At 53.1% G+C, this 18,405-nt stretch overlaps 1 protein-coding gene across 1 annotated transcript; it reads left to right on the forward strand.

The window, feature by feature from the left end:
- Nucleotides 1–7,092: 7,092 nt before the first annotated feature.
- LOC117869334 (E3 ubiquitin-protein ligase RNF113A-like) lies at nt 7,093–17,341 on the forward strand. The gene is made up of 10 exons (XM_034756100.1): nt 7,093–7,270; nt 7,895–7,971; nt 9,294–9,398; nt 11,315–11,422; nt 12,514–12,623; nt 12,866–12,972; nt 13,920–14,009; nt 15,154–15,247; nt 16,186–16,292; nt 17,196–17,341. Exons 1-10 carry the CDS (start codon nt 7,171–7,173, stop codon nt 17,267–17,269), a joined length of 972 nt encoding a protein of 323 aa, XP_034611991.1. The 5' UTR covers nt 7,093–7,170; the 3' UTR covers nt 17,270–17,341.
- Nucleotides 17,342–18,405: the final 1,064 nt, after the last annotated feature.

Here is an 18,405-nt window from a genome sequence, read left to right on the forward strand (position 1 = left end):
GATCCCTCGAAATATGTGTTAACAAGTTATGCCAAACAATCTGTTCCCCCGTGAGTATGTTTCCCAGACCTGAAGAAGAGCTCTGCGTAAGCTCCTAAGTTTGTCTCTCTCACCAACAGATGTTGGTCCAATAAAAGATATTACCTCATTCACCTTCTCTCTAGTCTCTCTAATATCCGGGGAACAACACAACTACAATAACACTGCGTACAAAACGTTCCATTATCACTGACACAGCTGAACTTGACTGGATGGTAAAATTAGATGTTGCTGAGCAACTACAGACACTAAATTACTTGGTTAAGAATATGATCACTATAATAAAGTCCACACAGCATAAGTTCAGAAATACTAAGCATAATGCACAGTGCCCATCTGGGTAGTGAGACGTAAGAAGAGAGTCGGAGATGCCCCATTATGTCATGAACGCTGCCATGAAAGAGAAGATATCCGAGTGAAATCTACAATGAACACAGGAAACACCATGGAAAAGAACCACTGAAAGCATGTGAGATTCCCCGTTGCCCTTGGTCCAAAGCTGGTGCAGATCTATTGGAAAGAAACAGGAAAGTAGTTAGAAAAGAATCATATACCAGGAAACTAGAACAGACGAAATACAACCATGCCAAGCCGAGTAAGTGAGAGAGTAGGTTGGATTTCAAACAGAAAGTGTCTAGCAAGCGGCAAAGGTCACAGCTATAGCATCCACCCACACCAAAGTGATGTGTCAGACCCGCTGCTGAGGGAGAACCCTACAGGAGGAACCGAAAACACCTAAACAAAACTCAGGAGACTGGCTCTATCCATGGTACTTATCTGACCCCCGTGACATTGCTACCCAAGCACCTCCCTGAGGTAGGACAGTGCTGCTATCCCCATGGCGCAGATGGGGGAATGAAGCACAGAGAGTACCTCTACACTGCATTGTAAACCCGGGGCTGTGGGACCTGGGCTTGTGGACTTGGTGTTTCCGAGCCCAGGTTTGAGCTTCCGCACTGCATTGTAAACCTGGGTCTCACAGGCATGTAACACGCCCACACAGACATTCTGACTCAGGTCTGCAGCTTGACCTGCATCCACACTGCAAAATGACAGGGCTTGGATGTGCGTCCTAGGACCCATTCCCCTGGTGGGTCCTAGGACCCAGGTCCAGAGGGCTTGCTGACCTAAGTCAGAAAGAGTTGTGTGTGGATGGTAGGGAGGGTTGGGGTCAAACCGGAGTCTGAGCCTTGGTTTACAAATGCAGGGTAGACATACGCATGGTCACACAGAGAGTCTATGGCAGAGGGAACTGAATTAGATCTTCCAACCCGTCCCCCTGACCAACCGGCCTTCCTTCCTCTCCTGGGTCTCTGGTTCTTGAGGACATCCAGATTGCCGGCAACTTTGGTCAGGTGCTTAGAGAGGGAGCATATCTCCCACCCACACACCGGCCTCAAAAAACAGCCAAACACAGTTTCCAGGGCGTGGCCCCACCTCAGCGTGGGAACTGAGCACAGCAGAAGGAACTGTTCTGAAGAGAAAGCAGCAGCTGTTTGATCGGAAAGCCACTGAGAGCCGTTACTGACAGACACCCAATACAAGGCAAAATAAGGAAGTTTCAGATCTGCCCTGTGTCTTGTGCCATCGTTTGCACCAGTGCGAGGGAGGGTGTAAATTGTTACCCGTCTGTAGCATTTTGCACTCCCATTGCGCTGTGTAAGTGACGACACAAGGTGCAGGGCAATGAAGAATCAGGCCCCTTGGCTCCGGTCCAGGAGACGTGTGTGTATTTGGTTGTGTTTTACTACTTGGCCAGGTCAATTTGTGGGCAGTGGTTTAGGTTTTGTGTTAGGAAACGTAGCCACGGGCGAGATACAGACCCCTGCCGTGTGCTAGGGGTGTCACCTGAGTTATATTTTTCTTGGGGGATAGCTTAGTGGTTTGAGCATTGGCCTGCTGAAACCCAGGGTTGTGGGTTCAATCCTTGAGGGGGCCATTTAGGGATCTGGGGCAAAAATCTGTCTGGGGATTGGTCCTGCTTTGAGCAGGGGGTTGGGCTAGATACCTCCTGAGGTCCCTTCCAACCCTGAGATTCTATGATCTTTGCACCTGGAGCCGTCCTACATGACTGAGACATGGAAACAGATTAATCAATACAAATACCAGGCTTTTATGCAGCATGTTTCATCAGATGATCTCAAAGCACTTCACAAAAGAGGCCAGGGTCATTAGCACCATTTTACAGATGCACAGAGATGGGAAGGGACTTGCCCGAAGCCCCCTGGCAGGCCAGAGGCAGAAGCCAGGACTAGAACCCAGATCTCCTGGGTTACACTCCCAAAAGGCTAGGAGCATTCTAGAGAAGAGTGCCCTCCTCTGCTCATTAATCTGATCTCTGGCCGAGTGACTGACTGCACAAAGGGCAGCATGGGTATGAGTTTATATCATCTGTGTGGGAAGGACCTTAACTAGAAAGTGTAGCAGCTCACCCCCTATGCTCTGCTCCACTCCACGCCAAGAAACCCTCCCTTCTCCACTGTTAAAGGAGTCAGACCAGAATAGCAGAGGAAAGCCTCCAAATCAGGAAATTAGGTGCATTGGCAGGAATTGGGGCGAAGGAGCCTTAGCTACCCAGCTAAGACAAAGGGGATTGAATAGCCCTGCTGCATGTACAATAAAAGGCATTGGGCATCTCCTCCTTCTGTTACACAGGGCACCCTCTAGTGCTCGGTAACCTGGCATCTTCCCCTTCACGGGAATCCCAGGCTGGATTCTCGTGCCCCGTGGTAATTCATGGTTCCTGCCCTCCTCTTGCAGCCCCAGCAAGGCTCATTTTTCCATCTCAGCCTCCACCACACCCAGCAAACCTCCAGAATGATGCTCAGCTCTATTACTTGTTGCTATGGTGACGAGCAAGGTGCCAGCGCTGGTGCAGGCTGAACAGCAGAGCTAGGAGGAGACTGGAGTGTGTGTGTGTGTGGGGAGGTGTAAATCACATCCCACGTTCACCTGCACACACTTCTGCCTTCCTGCTACTGTCCTACCCCAGCGTCTTCCCCTCCCCAGCAGGCCAGACACCATAAACATCCACGCGATGGAACTGGTACTGGTCAGAGACCTCCCCACCCTGGCCAGAGCCAGTTCCATAGTCGTCCTTCCATATTGTGTGGCTTCCAGTAGAGACAAAGAACACAGAACAGAGCCAGGACTCCTGGGTTCTAGTCCCGGCTCTGCCACTGACTCCTTGGTGTAACCCTGTCATGTCTCTCTGTGCCTCAGTTTCTCCAGCAGAAAAACGGGAGTAGAACATAAAGGTAAATGAATGTTTGTAAGGCCCTTGGGTGCAGAGGGTTACTACAGTTCGGATAGGCCTGGGTTGGATGGTACCATGTGCTTACGCTCTTGTCGCTGTTATTGGCCAACAAGCATCCCGATCTCTACTCAAGATGATGCAACTACAGGGGAGGAGTGGGAACAAGCTAACCCAGGGGATGTGTTCTTCTCTCTTGCTCCTTTGTACCCGTTTGTCCTATGATTGTCTCCTCCCCTTGCCTCTATCTGCTCGCCCCTGTGGCCATATTGGGGAAATCAGGCAGGCTTGGAGCTGCCACAGTTCCACCCAGAGGTCAGAGAGAGATTTCATCAGGTCAACAGGTGTGTATGTAAACAGACCAGGGGGAGGAGGGAGATCTGGATTGTGTCTCTCCCCTTTTTATTGTGGCCTCTTCAGAAGCTGGGTGGTGGTGTGAGCTTTTGAGGGCGTCGTATGTACAACTTCCAAGCAGAAATTACCAGCCCCTTGACCACTCATTTTCATGTGCCCTCCTCTTCCCTGAGAGTTTATGCTCGTGCATTTATTTGCATGAATTTGTGTTGTTTAGTTTGGTGTGTGGGTATGTGTGGGTGCGTGTGTGTGTATATTCACATACACCCCCCACACACACAAGAGTGAGAGAAGAAAATCTTGGCTCCCTAGCCCTGCTGTTTGCTTTCCCCGGCCCCACTGATGAGTCCTGTTGCTGCTCCAGCACCCACGGAGGAAGCCATAGCGCAGGCAGGCTGCCAGCAGCAGGTGCAGCTCTCCTGGGAACAGCCATTCTTAGAGGTTGCTTTTGACAGCCCCGTCCTTCAGACCCTCACTGAGACAATACGCACCCCCCACTCCCCGGCCAGGAGTGCCACAAACCAGAGCATCTGAGCAACATTGTCTGGTTTTGTTGCCAGTGGGGATTAAATTCTAGAACACGGACCTGCTTGATTATTACAGGAGGACAATAAAAGGAAGAATCAGGGAGTGACAGATGGTCTTGGGCAGCCCATTGTTTGATCCGAAACCTGCTCAAGCCCTAAATAGCTGAAGTCTGTAACATCAGTTAGCAGGAACATGCTACACCTTCTGACCAGTGACAAGGACAGATTAATATACATTTCATTACATCAAAACAAGGCCAGGAGGAAAGGATTCAATCTTGTTAAAAGAGAGGGGACGGAGGCCAAGACTCAACGGGGAACCCAACAGAGTTTTCTAAAGAACCAAGTGTAAATCTGTCTGAGAACAAAATGGAAGAGGATTCTGCGGTTCCTACAGAGACACGGGAGATGAGGTGATATCTTTTAGTGGCCCAACCTCTGTGGGTGAAAGAGACCAGCTTTCGGACTACACAGAGCTGTTCTTCGGGCCTGGGAAAGATACTCAAAGTGGCACAGCTAAATACAAAGTGGAACAGTTTGGCATAAGTCATTAACACATATTGTAAGAGACCATGCAAGATTCCTCTCTGTTATATATAAGTCCATCAACAGGGGTTACTCCAGAGGACGCCTGCGTAACTGACATTAGAATCTGGCCCTTTTTATAGTCCTTAACAGGCATGACCCACAGCATGACATGAGGAAAGTTCAGGAGGGTTCTGCTTAGACATTACCATGGTGGGGCCGTTATATGTACCAGAGAGGGAGGAGGGAGGTGCATCGGCTGAACTGAGTAAAAGCTCATGACTGGAGGTTAGAATGAGATGCCTGGGCAGAGGCCTGGGGACTGGAATAGCAATGGATCCTGCAGATACGTGCCTTGGCAGAGCTGTGGTGGCTCTGGGAGTAGAATAAGAGAGGTCATTGCAGACCAGGATTGAGGTGCATTGGCAGAGCTGTATGAGGGCTGTTTACGGAGCACCTGACCACACACTGTCAAGTGAGTGTTTCCAGTCTTTCCTGTACTGGGCATTAATATACCTTAAAACTGGGCATCCCCTCTAGGAATGAGAGATCCCACCTCTAGGAATGAGCTTCTGTCCTTTCCGCTGCCAACAGGGCGTCTGGTACAATTTGGACCCATGTCCCATCTAGTGGCACCAAGACCACTTAGAGACCAATTAATGGGTCTGCTCTACAGCCTTAGCTGACAGCCAGTTGACTTTTAGCTCATGTCGTAGAGGCTCATGCACTAAGCTCGAGGTCCACGGTTTGATCCTGCCCACCGCCGACGGGATCTGTCGGCGTTACATCCACTCTTAGCAGAATGCACCAATTCATTTCACACAGGAAAACCAAAGAAGAGAAAGACTTTTGGTTACTCCTAGGGTGACCAGATAACGCATGTGAAAAATCCGGATGCGGGGGAGTAATGGGAGCAGGGGGGGGGGAGTAATAGTATCCTATATAAGATAAAGGCCCTAATATTGGGATGTTCCTGATAATATCAGGCGGTCTGGTCACCTTAGTTACTTCTGACCCAGAGACAAACGGAACTCTAACCCACCCCTCTCCCAATTCTTTGAGCCAGCCAGGATCACCAATAAATCCCCTACCAAAGACACTAAATCCTCTGTACTTGAGAATGGCACCCCATGCTGCCAGCCATGCTCTTTGCTTGACCAGTTCAAGAACGGGAACCAAATGATTTGCATTGGTGAGGCTTTCCGCTCACAGGAAGTGAGGCAAGGCACAGAGAAGAGCGAGGTGGGGAGATGAGACACAGGTGCAGGGAGGAGGAATTAACCTCTCAGATGCTGCAGGCATAGAGATATACATGCCACCTCAGCATTCATTTGGCAGGCTAGAAAACAGCGGTGTTCTTAATATTCAGAAACAGCTGCTACTGACTCAGTGCAGCCTATAATAATCTCTTCTATTAGCACCTTTCGGCCAGGGATCGCAAAGAGTTTTACCCACACAGACATGGAGATGGGAACGCAGGCACCTGTAGGCTGGGATGTGGCAGCTGTCTAACAGGGGGCAGAATGTAATAGCCAGAGGTGGGCTTTGGCCAGGACAGCCAGGCTAACACCCGACACTGTACCTAGAAGTGCCACAGGTGGCCAGGAGCTCGGCTTTCCCCCATTCAGAAGAGAGCAGCCCTGGAACCGTGGAGGTGCTTTGTCTTCAGCACTGCCCCACAGGCAAGGAGGCCACCTCCTCATGGCACACACGGCTCGCACCAGCCACTCTCCCCTGCAGGGGAGTGGGGGGGCATTTCGCAGCCTGGCCCCTTGGGCTAGTCTCATTAACGCCCCCAGGAGCCGCAGTGCCACAGTCTGAATTAGAGCATCCATGGGGGGCTGCACCAGACCCAGTCAGTGCTGGGAGGGGAAGCTGCCCCCTCTGGGGTGGCCCCTGGAAGGTGAAAGCTCCCTCCTTGGGGCCCCTGCTTCTCCCTCCCATCCTGGGGAGCCCCTCCTCGGGGCCCCTGCTTCCCCCTCCCATCCTGGGGAGCCCCTGCCCCCTCCCCTTCCCGGGGCCCCTGCTGCCCCCTCCCATCCTGGGGAGCCCCTGCCCCCTCCCCTTCCCGGGGCCCCTGCTGCCCCCTCCCATGCTGGGGAGCTCCTGCCCCCTCCCCTCTCCTCCCTGGGGCCCCTGCTGCCCCCTCCCATCCTGGGGAGCCCCTGCCCCCTTCCCTGCCCTGGGCCCCTGCTGCCCCCTGCCATCCTGGGGAGCCCCTGCCCCCTCCCCTCCCCGGGGCCCCTGCTGCCCCCTCCCCTCCCCTCCCCGGGGGGCCGCTCCCCCTCCCGGCACCGCTCCCAGACACGGCGAGCGGGAGGCAGTGGTTGCGATTCCTCCTCCCCGCCGCTAGGGGGCACCGCGCGGCGCTGCTGCCGGCCGCTCCCTTTCCTCCAGCCCGGCCCATCTCGTTGGCGCCGGTGGGTCCCTCTCTCCGCTCCCCGGCCCGGCCCGTCTCGTTGACGGCGGAAGATGGCGGAGGAGACCCCGGTCTGCAGCTTCCTGTTCAAGAAGCGGGGCCCGGCGGCCGGCAGGGGGCGGCGCAAGCGCCCGGGCAGCGACCAGGAGCAGGGTGAGGATGGGGGAGGGGGCTCGGCCCCGCTCCGGACCGTGCCATTGTCCGGCGCGCGGGGGGGTGGGTGTTTCCTGCTGTGCTATTATCACTGAGGATTCCGGGCCATACCATTTGTACCGCGGGGGTGGGCGCTGGGCTGTCCCAATACCAGGGGTTGGTCTGTTCCATTATCTTCAGAGAAGGTTTCTGGGCAGGCCCAATAGGACGGGGGGAGGGGTTGTCCCATTAGCAGTGGGGAGGATTTCTGGTCTGTCCCATTATCACTGGGGAAGGGGGTTGAGGGTTTCTGAGTGGTCCGAATATTATGGGGGGGAAGAGGTCTGGACCATGCCACTATCCTAGCAGGTGCGGGGGGGGCCCGACAGACTTGGGGGGCCCTGTGTTGTGCGTAACCCCATGATGGGAGCTGAGCCCGCCTGACCCCAAGAGGGGCCCGGGTCCCCCTGCAGCCTGGTGCCCGGCCCCTCATGCAGGCTGAGTGGCCCCCAAGAGCCCTGTGCCCAGGGCCCGGCATGTGGGGAGCGCTCCTTGGGGTGAGGGAATGGGGCACCGTGGGGCTGAAGACCTGACCTGGTCTGGCTACTCCTGCCCCTCCGGTTGATGGCTTCTTTTGCTCCGCAGGCAGCAGCAGCGATGAGGGGAGCACGGTGGTCAGGAAGGAGAGGCGGCGGGAAGCGCACAACCCCATGATCCAGAAGGTGACCGAGCCCATCGCAGCGATGCCCAGCTCCACGCGTAACAGACCTCTCCATTGAGTGCGGGGCGGGATGGGTCCCACGTTTGGACCCAGGAAATCCTTGGGGGAGATCTGCAGAAGGTTCTGTGCGCCAGCACCATGAGACTGCATCCTCGCCTAGCCAGGGCAGTGCCAGACACTCCTTTGGAGTGGATCCAGCCAGTTTATAAGATTTATCTGAGCCCATGACAGATTCAGATTATGCAGAATTCAGATTCTCACGTAAAAAAAAAACATCCTATGTTTCAAGCCCGTCTGGTTGTGGGAAAATCTTTTCAAACGTGAGCAGACAGTAACTCATGCAGAATTGACTTCCGTGGTCTGCAGGCCTCCTTGGCCAATGCCTCACTGTGAGAGAAGTGAACTTTCCCTCTCCTCTCAAGGGCGTAATATCTTTTGAAGCCTAATAAGGACACCTAAAGGACCCAATTTTACAAATCTAGGTGTGCAAATGCATAGGTTAGGTATATGCATGTGAAAATGGCCAACTAGGGGCAGTAACTGGGAGATCTAAAAGTGCCCTGTGTGACTTTTACCCAGAGTGATGCAGTATGCCACAGGAACTTTAGTAACTGAAAATTTAGGCCAGAATTACACCGGTAGTGCTTTGCCAGTATAACTCTACTGGTATCAGCAAAGGGCTTCTAGTTAGATGCGGTTTATATCAACACAGCTCGCTCTTTTACCAGCATAGCTTATTTCACCCCCACCTCACTCCAACTGAAAAAACTTATACCAGCACCAATGCAGTTTGGCCTGTATAGCAGCAGCTACATTAGGGGCCTCTGCCGGCATTGCTATAAGGTTCAGGGATCACACCCTTGATTGACAGGAGCATGGTGGCAGACGTCTGTAATGTACGTATAGCTTTAGTTATTGGCAATGGCTCGCTTGATCTTTTCTCCGACCTCCTATTGTTACCCATTGGAGATGCGCTGTAGATTAAGGGAAATGAATGGTTCTAACATTGCAGGCCCACAGATCCAAATTAAACCTGTCACTTGGCTCTCTTAATGCAAGAATTTAACTTTGTGGTGCCCCTCTCTTGGTCTGGGAGAACCAAAGGTGTTTTGCTCCGCCCTCCTTCCAGCCCAGAGGTAACTGCATTAAACCAGTACTGTGTCTATATGGGCCCTGATTTCGACAACTCCACTGGTTTGCCTTCCTGGGCTGCAGTTCTATCTCTTGCCAACATGTGATGGGGAACGTGTCCGGGTGTTGTGCTCAGTTTGCTGGTGGTGGATCTTTCTCGGTTCTTCAGATATTTGCCCTCCCGTCTTTCAGACCAGGAAAAGTGGTAAAGAGAAGACCTCGTATGGGGCAAGCAGCAGTGATGATGAGGGGAAGTCGCAAGGAATCGGGGTCGCTTACAAATCAACGAGATCGGCGGTAAGCACCGTGCAGCACGTGGCTTTAAAAGGGGCCAGAAGGGACAATTAGATCACTTAGGCTGCATAACAGAGGCCAGAGAGTGTGTGTGGTTGGTTTTATGATTGGGTCCTAGGATCAGGTTTTGTTTTTGAAACTCTCTTTAGTGTCCATCTGGTGCTTTTCTCTCCCTCGAACGTCTATCACTGTAGTATCTGAGTGCCTCCCAGTCTTTAATGGATCTATGCTTACAACACTCCCATGAGGAAGAGCAGTGCCATTATCCCCATTGTATGAGCTGAGGCACAAGGTGGCTAAGTGACTTGCCCATGGTCACACAGGAAGTCTGTGGCGGAACAGGGAATTGAAGCCAGCTTTTCAATGTCCTAGGCTAACACCCCAACCACTGGAGCAAGGAACTCAAAGAACTTTACAAGGAGGTCATTAACTTTATCCCCATTCTGCTGATAGGGAAACTGAGGCACAGAGAGGAGAAATAACTTTCCTAGGGTCACACAGCAAGTCAGTGGCAGAGTGGGAAACAGAACCCAGGAGTCTTGAGGCTCAGTCCAATGCCCTAACCATGCAACTACAAAAAGAGAGGTGTGTGTGTCTACAAATCCTTATTGGTGTAGAAATTTTGTCTTCCCAAATAAACGTCACAAAAGGCCTTTTTGCTAGTAACATATACTTTCCTCTAGTATTGGCAATCCAAACAGCATGGTTTAGTGCAGGAGAAGCAGCCACTGCCCTATCTAGTTTAACTGCCCCGAGCTGAACAAAAGTCTAAAAGGAACAGCCTGCACGTATGGGAAATCAATTGGATCTAGTTTAACTAATCTGAGGAGGTGTTAGTAATGCAAACAGACTTTTTTAATGCTTGCCGTGTTGTGGTAGCTGCGTTGGTCCCAGGATATTAGAGAGATGAGGAGGGTGAAGTAATGGCTTTCATTGGACCAGCTTCCATTGGTGAAAGTGACAGGCCTTCGAGCTACACGGAGCTCTTCTTCAGGGCAAGAAGCGGTACGGATCTCGGCTTTGACACGCATTCCCGCTCACTTCCCCTCTCTGTGCCCCCGTTTCCTCCTCTGTAAAACAGGGATCTCGCTGAGCTGCCTCCCACAGGAGTTGCAAGGATCTATTCGTTCATGTTTGTACAGTGCCTTGTGACGAGCTCAGGGCTGCGATTATTATTCACCGCTTGGCTGTCAGGGAAAGGGCTGCTGCTGTCAGTTTCACCCCCCCACCCCCCAGCAGAAAGGAAGAGGTGCTGGAGAAGAATGTCACTTTTATGCTGGAAACTCCAGAGCTCAGTTTATTTGTAATCCGAGGCCGTGACGCTCCCACCTGGATATAATTGTACTTAAATCTCTGCACGTGGGACTGTTGATAAAGGGTTGATGAAGCCCAGGATTAATAGAAATGTTTTCACAACATTAAAAAAACAATCTAAACCGAATAGATGTATTAACTAAATTAAATGGTGAACCTCCCACAGCTGGGTTAGAAATCCAGACACAACAGCCTTTGTAGGAAGCACGGTCTAGTGGTTAGGGCACTGAATTTAGAAACCTAGGTTCAATTCCTAGCTCTGCCATCGGCCTCCTTGGGCAACTCCCTGCAAAATAGGGGTAAATGCTTCCCTGTCTTCGGGAATAAAATCCATGAATGAGTGCGAAGTGTGATAGAAGGCCCGAGGTGTTAGAGAACCAGGAAGTGAAATGGGCAAAGCGACGCCAACCTGGCTAGGTTCATTGTCAGGGTACCAGAGTGAAGTGCAACAAGCAACCAGCTGGTATCAGCGGAAAGCGACTGTCCCCATTCCTCCAGCGCTGTGCATTTATCCTGTGCTCCTGATTGCAGGATCTGAGCAGCTCTCTGCACCGTGGGAGTCTTCTCTTGACTGTGAATGGGGAAATGTGCTTCTTGCATTTCAGAAACCTGTAGGTCCGGAGGACATGGGAGCGACGGCTGTGTATGAGCTGGACACCGAGAAGGAGAGAGATGCCCAGGCCATCTTTGAGCGCAGCCAGAAAATCCAGGAGGTCAGTCAGCCATGACCTGTAAAGCCAGAGCCCTCGTGGGGGAGATGATACGTTTGTCTATTTAGTCATGTGCTTTACCCTGTTCCTTCTCCATCCCATCAGGAGGGTTTGCTGAGTCCCGAGGGGCTGCATCCCAGTTGAAGTGGGGGTAAGGGGCTAGTAGGGGAGAAGGGCCCGGGTTCAAATCGACCTGCTTACTGCAAGCAGTCGGAAGCAGATTCGCCACGGGTGCCTGGTCGTTTACATGGGAGCTGTGGTTGAGAGTTCTCAGCCTGGAACGAGGGATGCTGTAAATCAGGCCAAAGCAGCTTTGGCAGAACTGACTGGAATAACAGGGTTCTGCAGGTGTGCTGGCAGAGGGAAGTGTGTGAATGTGTTGGTGGGGCAGGACTGAGATAGCACTTGGGGCTGCAGAGAGGCACCGGCAGAGCTGGGTGTGGAGAGCCCAGTGCTGGAATAGCCGAGGGCTGGGGGTCAGGACTGAGGGGCACTGGCAGAGCTGGGTGTGCAGAGCCCAGGGCTGGAATAGCTGGGGGCTGTGGGTCGGGATTGAGGGGCATTGGCAGAGCTGGGTGTGCAGAGCCCAGCGCTGGAGTGGAGGTGAGGGGCTGCAGGTCTGGACTGAGGGGCATTGGCAGATCTGGGTGTGGGGAGCCCAGCGCTGGAATAGCCAGGGGCTGTGGGTCAGGACTGAGGGGCATTGGCAGATCTGGATGTGGAGAGCCCAGGGCTGGAATGAGGGTGAGGTGCTGCAGGTCTGGACTGAGGTGCATTGGCAGAGCTGTGGTGGGCAGCCAGTCCTGTTCCACACCTTTCTTCCAGGAGCACCAAATTCGCCCACTGATCTTGAAAAATGGAGGTGGGGGGAAGCTTTATATTCCCTAAGTTTGACAAGCCAAGTATAAATCCCTTTCCCTGGTTACAGTGGGCACCTCCTGGCTTTTATGGGCATCCCCAGTGCTCTGAGAAGGGAGCTGGGCACGAGGATGGATAGCAGAGGAGGTTGGGGGCTGGCGGGGCCGGGAAGCAGATCTAGGGGACTGGGAGATGGAGCTTTCTTCCCGGACCGTTTTCTTGCTTTCCCTATGTAGGAGCTACGAGGGAAGGAGGACGATAAAATTTACCGGGGGATCAATAACTATCAGAAGTACGTGAAGCCCAAAGATACGTCGATGGGGAACGCCTCCTCGGGAATGGTCAGGTAGGTGCTGCCTGAATGATGATCTGTGACCCGGTTTCTTTAGCTCGGTGAGCCAGCGTGTGGAGACGCTTGCAGCAGGCGCAGCAGAAATGTGTCTGTTCTGGGGACAGAGCTTCAGTCTCCAGTGTTGCAAGCTAGCTCCATGACCAATGCTACCGTCCTTTGGAAGACTGATTCAAACCAGAACCTGCCTGTAGGCATCTCGGATGCACCCGTTCTAAGCATTCTTCCGCCCCTTTCAGGAAAGGCCCGATCCGAGCGCCGGAGCACCTGAGGGCCACCGTGCGGTGGGACTATCAGCCCGACATCTGTAAAGACTACAAGGAAACGGGCTTCTGTGGCTTTGGAGGTGAACGTCCCTTTCCCTTTCCACAGCACCCATGTCCCATCCTGAGTTCCAAACTAACTAGCTAGCCCCTTTTTAAGAAGAACGTCCAGGCAGGCGCAAGTTCTCCAGACACTGTGCCAGACTCACAAAGCGGCTTCAACCCAGGCAAACGCTTGTAGAGGCAAACGGCCGCATTTAATGGCTAATGACTTGAACTTGCAGGTCCTTGAGTAGAGGATGTCTACGGATCTCAGCAGGACGTTTCTGGAGGATGGCCACAGACTTCAGGCAGCCTGACTCTGTTTATGTAGTGCTGTAAATGCACAAGGCGCTGGGTCCAAGGCAATTGATTTCTATAACTTGAAATACAGTAATCACCTTGCTAGGTGGCTCTTACTCTAGGGATCTCAGCATGCTTCTAAGATAAAAGGTGTGCTGTAGAAAGAAGATGAACCTGTCCATTCAGTGGGTATTATTGACAGGGGTGACTAAGGGCGCATGGGTGTGTGGTTACAGCTTCGGACTGGGAGTTGGAGATCTAGAGTCTATTTCCAACTCTACCATTGAGTGTCCCTCTGGGAAAGTCTCCCTCTGGCAGGCAAATAAGAGAGTATGTGAGGGGATGTGCTCCGCCCATTCCTTAGTGTTTGTGTGTCCCATGACGGGGTGAGGGTTACATGTTGGATGTGACGCTTGGTGCTTGGGAGCTCCATTGATCAGATCAAGATGCAAGCTAGGCTCTGTAGTCTCCATAGGCCACGCCCCTGCATTAAACAGGAGGGGGGATTGCACTCTGATAAGTTACCTCTCCAGACCTGCAGCCCCTCTTTGCCCAGGACTGAGGTGCATTGGCAGAGCTGTGATGGGCCCCTGCAGTACAGCATCCATTTATAAGCCACTTGCAAAAGGCGGTAACTGAAGAGTGGTGGGAGGGAATGCTAACTCCTTGTCTGTTTGTCCTGCGGCAGACAGCTGTAAGTTCCTCCACGACCGCTCCGACTATAAACACGGCTGGCAGATTGAACGGGAACTGGACGAAGGACGCTACGGAGTCAACGGTACAATAGCGGCCCTCTCCTTTCTCTCCCTCAGCTCCGTTCTAATGAGGTCTTGCAGCGTTGGTATTTTAGAACGGGCTAGACTGAGGGCTCTCAGGTGATGAAGGGTAAAGGAGAAGAGATCAGTGGCTCCTTCCCTGTCTCAAATGACATGCTAAATGGTGGGTCACAGGTTTCAGTTAAAGATAAAAAGGACAGTTCTTCATGGCAGCGGGTCACAAAACTGTGGAACTCCCTGTTGCAGGATTGTAGAACCCAGTCCTGCAGCTGGATTGCTATCTCCAGTAATTGCTGCTGGTATGAGAACTAAGAAAGGACTGAACAACTCTGCTGATTGCCACAGGGGCTGGAATGAATACCCTTTCCGTGAGCAGCATTGCCAGTGGGCCAGGTTCATCTCCCGGGGGATGGGGACAGAGGAATTAGGCTTTCTTTGAAGTATCAGGTTTGCCCTAGTGCCAGAGGCAGACTGGGGCCAAGAAGAATTAATGGCCTGATCTGCTATGATAAATCCTGTGCTTTCTGAAAACTTCACCCCAGGTAGTCTTCCCCCTGAATGGGTATTGATCTGCTGTTGCTCATCGCCCAAGAACGAGCCATCTCCCAGCTTGTGGAGTGGGGTTGCTGTGACATCTCATTGCCTTCCAGCTGCACTTTCACATGTGTTTCCCCATGGGAAACAGTGCTATTACTCGCCGCTACGCAGCTCAGATGGTAGCAGTTGCTGCGTCTTACAGCCACAGGCTGGGTGGTCCTTGTGAGCGGCCACAGAAAATTCCAGGGGCCGTGTTATGTGTGAAGCTGTTGGGTTTGGTTCAGTGGCAGCTAGTCAGGGAGGAACACTAGGAAGGCGGCCTCGCTGGTGTCTGCTTATAGCAGTGAGTGGGTGAGGCAGAGGAACCTGCTCCTTGTGAGATGAGCAGCGAGCATGTTTGCTCATTAGACCTAATTATATCTCATTCCCACGCAAGCTACTGACATCAGAGACGCCTCGCTGCCAGAGCTGGGTTATTTCTGGCCAAGGACCAGGCCCACCTGCTGTGTGCATCCTGCGCTGGGGGGTAGTTCGTACTCGGGGCTATGGCGGGCTGACCTGGATGCCCCGTTATCGCCTGACCATGGTTAATTGTTTTCTCTCCCGCAGATGAGGAAAACTATGAGGTGAGCAGCGATGACGAGGACCTGCCCTTCAAGTGTTTCATCTGCAGAAGCTCCTTCAAGAACCCCGTGGTTACCAAGTAAGCAGCTGCCTCTGCTGCTGGGATGGGGACCCAAGCATCTGGCTTTTGGATCAGTCTCACTGAGTCCATCCCTCACTCTCCATGGCCACTGTTATTACCCACCTCAGGGTGACGCTGCATCTGGGCCTTTCAGTTCCTAGCTGCCTGGACTCTTCCCTGGCGTTTTTCTAGCACCATCCCTCCAAGGCTCCCAAAATGCATTCATTGTCCATTGTAAAGCATGGCTTTTATCACCAGCCTTGAGATTTTTCATCCCAATGCTTTACTGGTGCTTCATAAGCATCATTATCCCTACTGTACATATGGGGAAACCGAGGCACAGGGTGGTAAAGGGACTTGCTCAAGGTCAAAGAGTGATTTGGTGGCAGAGCTGGAAATAGAATCCAAGCGTCGTGATGGGCATTCCACCCTACCATCCCAGCAGTGGTGAGCTGGGAGATCTTTGTGCCTGGATTGGGAGCCTCTCCTCTGATTTGACAAGGTCCTGTTAGCACGGCCAGGCTTCCATGTAGGACTCCTGGGAACAGTTCAGTCATGCTCCCTGGCCTGGGATCTCTGCAGAAGCAGCGAACCCCGTTCCTGGGAGCAGGGGCAGCTCTCTTGGGTGTAGGGCCTTGTGCCTTTCTCTCATGCAGGAGGGCTGCAGCTGTTCCTAAGTCTCCAGGCTGTGGGATGTTCCCTCTGCTGCATTTGTACTGTAACAACCCCCCTCAGGCCAGGCCTTGCCGTAATGCCCTTCGCAGGTGCCTGCTGGCTGCTACGGGGCAGGGAGAACGCTAGCTGCTCAGTTCCCCCCACGGGTCCCAAGGGAGTGAACAGAGTCAGAGCCCTCCTGTCTCCAGGTGCCTCCCAGAGATGGTGACTTTGGGTCTATCTCTTGTGGCCACAGTCCTTTGTGGGAGACTTAACCTGGCCCCCTTGTTCCCTCCCGGCAGGTGCAGACACTACTTCTGCGAGGGCTGCGCCCTGGAGCACTACCGCAAATCCAAGCGCTGCTACGTGTGCGACCAGCAAACCAATGGTGTCTTCAACCCAGCCAAAGGTGCCTCACCCCTCCCACCCTTCCGGGATCACAAGCCTTTCTTTAATGCCAACCGGGGTGGATGTTACTGCACTGGGGAGGGAGGGCCGGCGCCTTCTCTCCAGGTGGCATGGTGTGGCTTGGCTTAGCACAGCCTGGATCACTCACCTTGCTAAACAGATCGGAAAATACAGATGCCCTAGTGAGTTGGGCTAAAGCTCTGAGCTGGTCTCCAGCCTCCATCTCCTTGCAAGCGCCAAGAGCTGCATGCTCTTCCCCAGCATACAGCTGGCCAAGTGGGGCCAGACGGGGCGCTCAGCAAGAGAGAGGGCCGGGAAGATCTTCTGATGGGCCGGATCCAGTTTTCCTCTTCTGCCTTGGGTGGGATGAGCTGGGTGGGATGAGCTGGGTGGGGGAGCAGCCTGACTGACACAGTAACCGAGAGCATCCAGAGGGTCAGTGCAGCGCGTGCCTTTGGGTCACATTGCGGCAGGAGGTGGTGGAACGTCCTAGGAATCACGTTTCCCGCTGTCTGCTGGGGAATTACCCAGGAGCCACGAGGCCTAGAAGGGCGTGCGGCTGCTCCCACCTCTCGAGTCCTGCCTGAGCGAGCGCAGCTGTCTGCCCGAGCCCGCCTCTTGCAGGCCCCAGCCCCGCTCCCCGTTGGCATTGTGCTGGTTCTTCCCGTGCCTGACTCCTTGATGGCCCCTTCACCTTACTGGACCCTTGCCTGAGAACAGAGCTGCAGTTCCAGGGCTCATTTCAACCCAGCTGCACCTCCCACCAGCCAACTCTACCCTCCATGGCTCCCTCTGGCCCTTAGCTGGCTCTGAGAGCTATTTACGGTCGTCCTGGGGAGCCGCAGCCCTTGGGAAGCACAGGGCCTGTTCAGAGCCTCACCCCTGCTCCTCTTGTCTTTTGCAGAGCTAATGGCAAAGCTAGAAAAGCACAAGGGTGAGGAGTCGGATCCCTCGGAGCATGGAGATGAGCCACAGTAGCGCAACTCTCTCCCCTGTTCTCCCTCCCACCCCCACCCCTCAGGTTTTGTAATAGCCCAATAAAAGTTTATAGAAAAGACCTGTCCACATTGGATTTTGCTCCTAGGAAACGCTCACAGGCAGGTGATTAGCTTGTTAACCCACCCAGCAAGGATCACTAGGAAACCCCCTTGCGCGGAGCTGCCAGTGCCCCAGTGGTCTCTGGCACATGAAAGTGGGAGACGAAGAAGCGTCTCCCAGCCAGGCTAATGCACAACACAGCCTCCAGTCAGCTGCTAGAGAAAATGTGCCAGCAGAGCCCTTGATAAGAATAACAGTGAGGCAAACGTTCCTGGGCTAGAAGGTGGTGGTGGGCGGGCTGAGGTGGCTCATGCATGCTGGGCTGTAGCATTCCCCCCCACCCTCCATGCCTGTAGGACCACAGTGAGGCTATGTCCCCTGCAGCAAACAGCATTTTAAATCACACAGTGAGTCGTCCTAGTGAGACTCTCACTTTACAAGGAAGCCTTGGTTTGCCCAGTGAGCTTGACAAACAGCTACGTTGCTCATGGTCTCTGCTCCCTGCCAAGCATGAATGCAGAGAAGCTTCCGCCCCCGCTGGTCCTCGTGAGGTTTATTTAAATGGCGATGCCGCTAGGGTGAGTGACCGCACAGGAGCTAGGAGTTCTTGAGCTAGTTTAGAGCAGGGGGAGGCGGCTAAACATGTCTAGTAGAGCAGGCTGACGGAGGGGAAGAATTTCACAAATGTGAAGGTGTTTCCAGTTCCCTGAGTTCAAAATGAAACTTTCCAAAACCTCAACCCCTTGAAAGGTCAGATGTTCCATCCCTTTCTGGCATCACTGTGATGGACGTCTAAAGGATTTTACTTTCTCCATTTCTCTTTCCCATCTTGCTTTTAAAAGAGGTGCCAGTCTCCCATTTATTTATTCACCCTGGTCTGCTGTGTGTGTAGCATTGATTGTGCCGGTTAGCACCTACCCCATGCTCTGTCATATCCTCTGGGCTTTGCCCTCGGTGTACCTGTCTTTATACCCTCCACAGCATGAGGGCGGGGTTCAGCTTTCCACATCAACCTCCTACATGTTGCTCACAACACTATACAAAAACATCCCAGCACTCCGCTCTTCACGTCTTAA

This window comes from Trachemys scripta, chromosome 23 (genome assembly GCF_013100865.1).
Source record: "Trachemys scripta elegans isolate TJP31775 chromosome 23, CAS_Tse_1.0, whole genome shotgun sequence".
Classification (NCBI taxonomy): domain Eukaryota; kingdom Metazoa; phylum Chordata; order Testudines; family Emydidae; genus Trachemys; species Trachemys scripta.

What these genes read in the sequence shown, in the direction of transcription:
- LOC117869334 (XM_034756100.1), top strand. Translation starts at nt 7,171, where the DNA reads ATGGCGGAGGAGACCCCGGTCTGCAGCTTCCTGTTCAAGAAGCGGGGC. An exon ending in ACAACCCCATGATCCAGAAG is followed by an intron (nt 7,972 to 9,293) that starts GTGACCGAGCCC and finishes CCCGTCTTTCAG; the next exon opens with ACCAGGAAAAGTGGTAAAGA. An exon ending in TGTCTTCAACCCAGCCAAAG is followed by an intron (nt 16,293 to 17,195) that starts GTGCCTCACCCC and finishes TGTCTTTTGCAG; the next exon opens with AGCTAATGGCAAAGCTAGAA.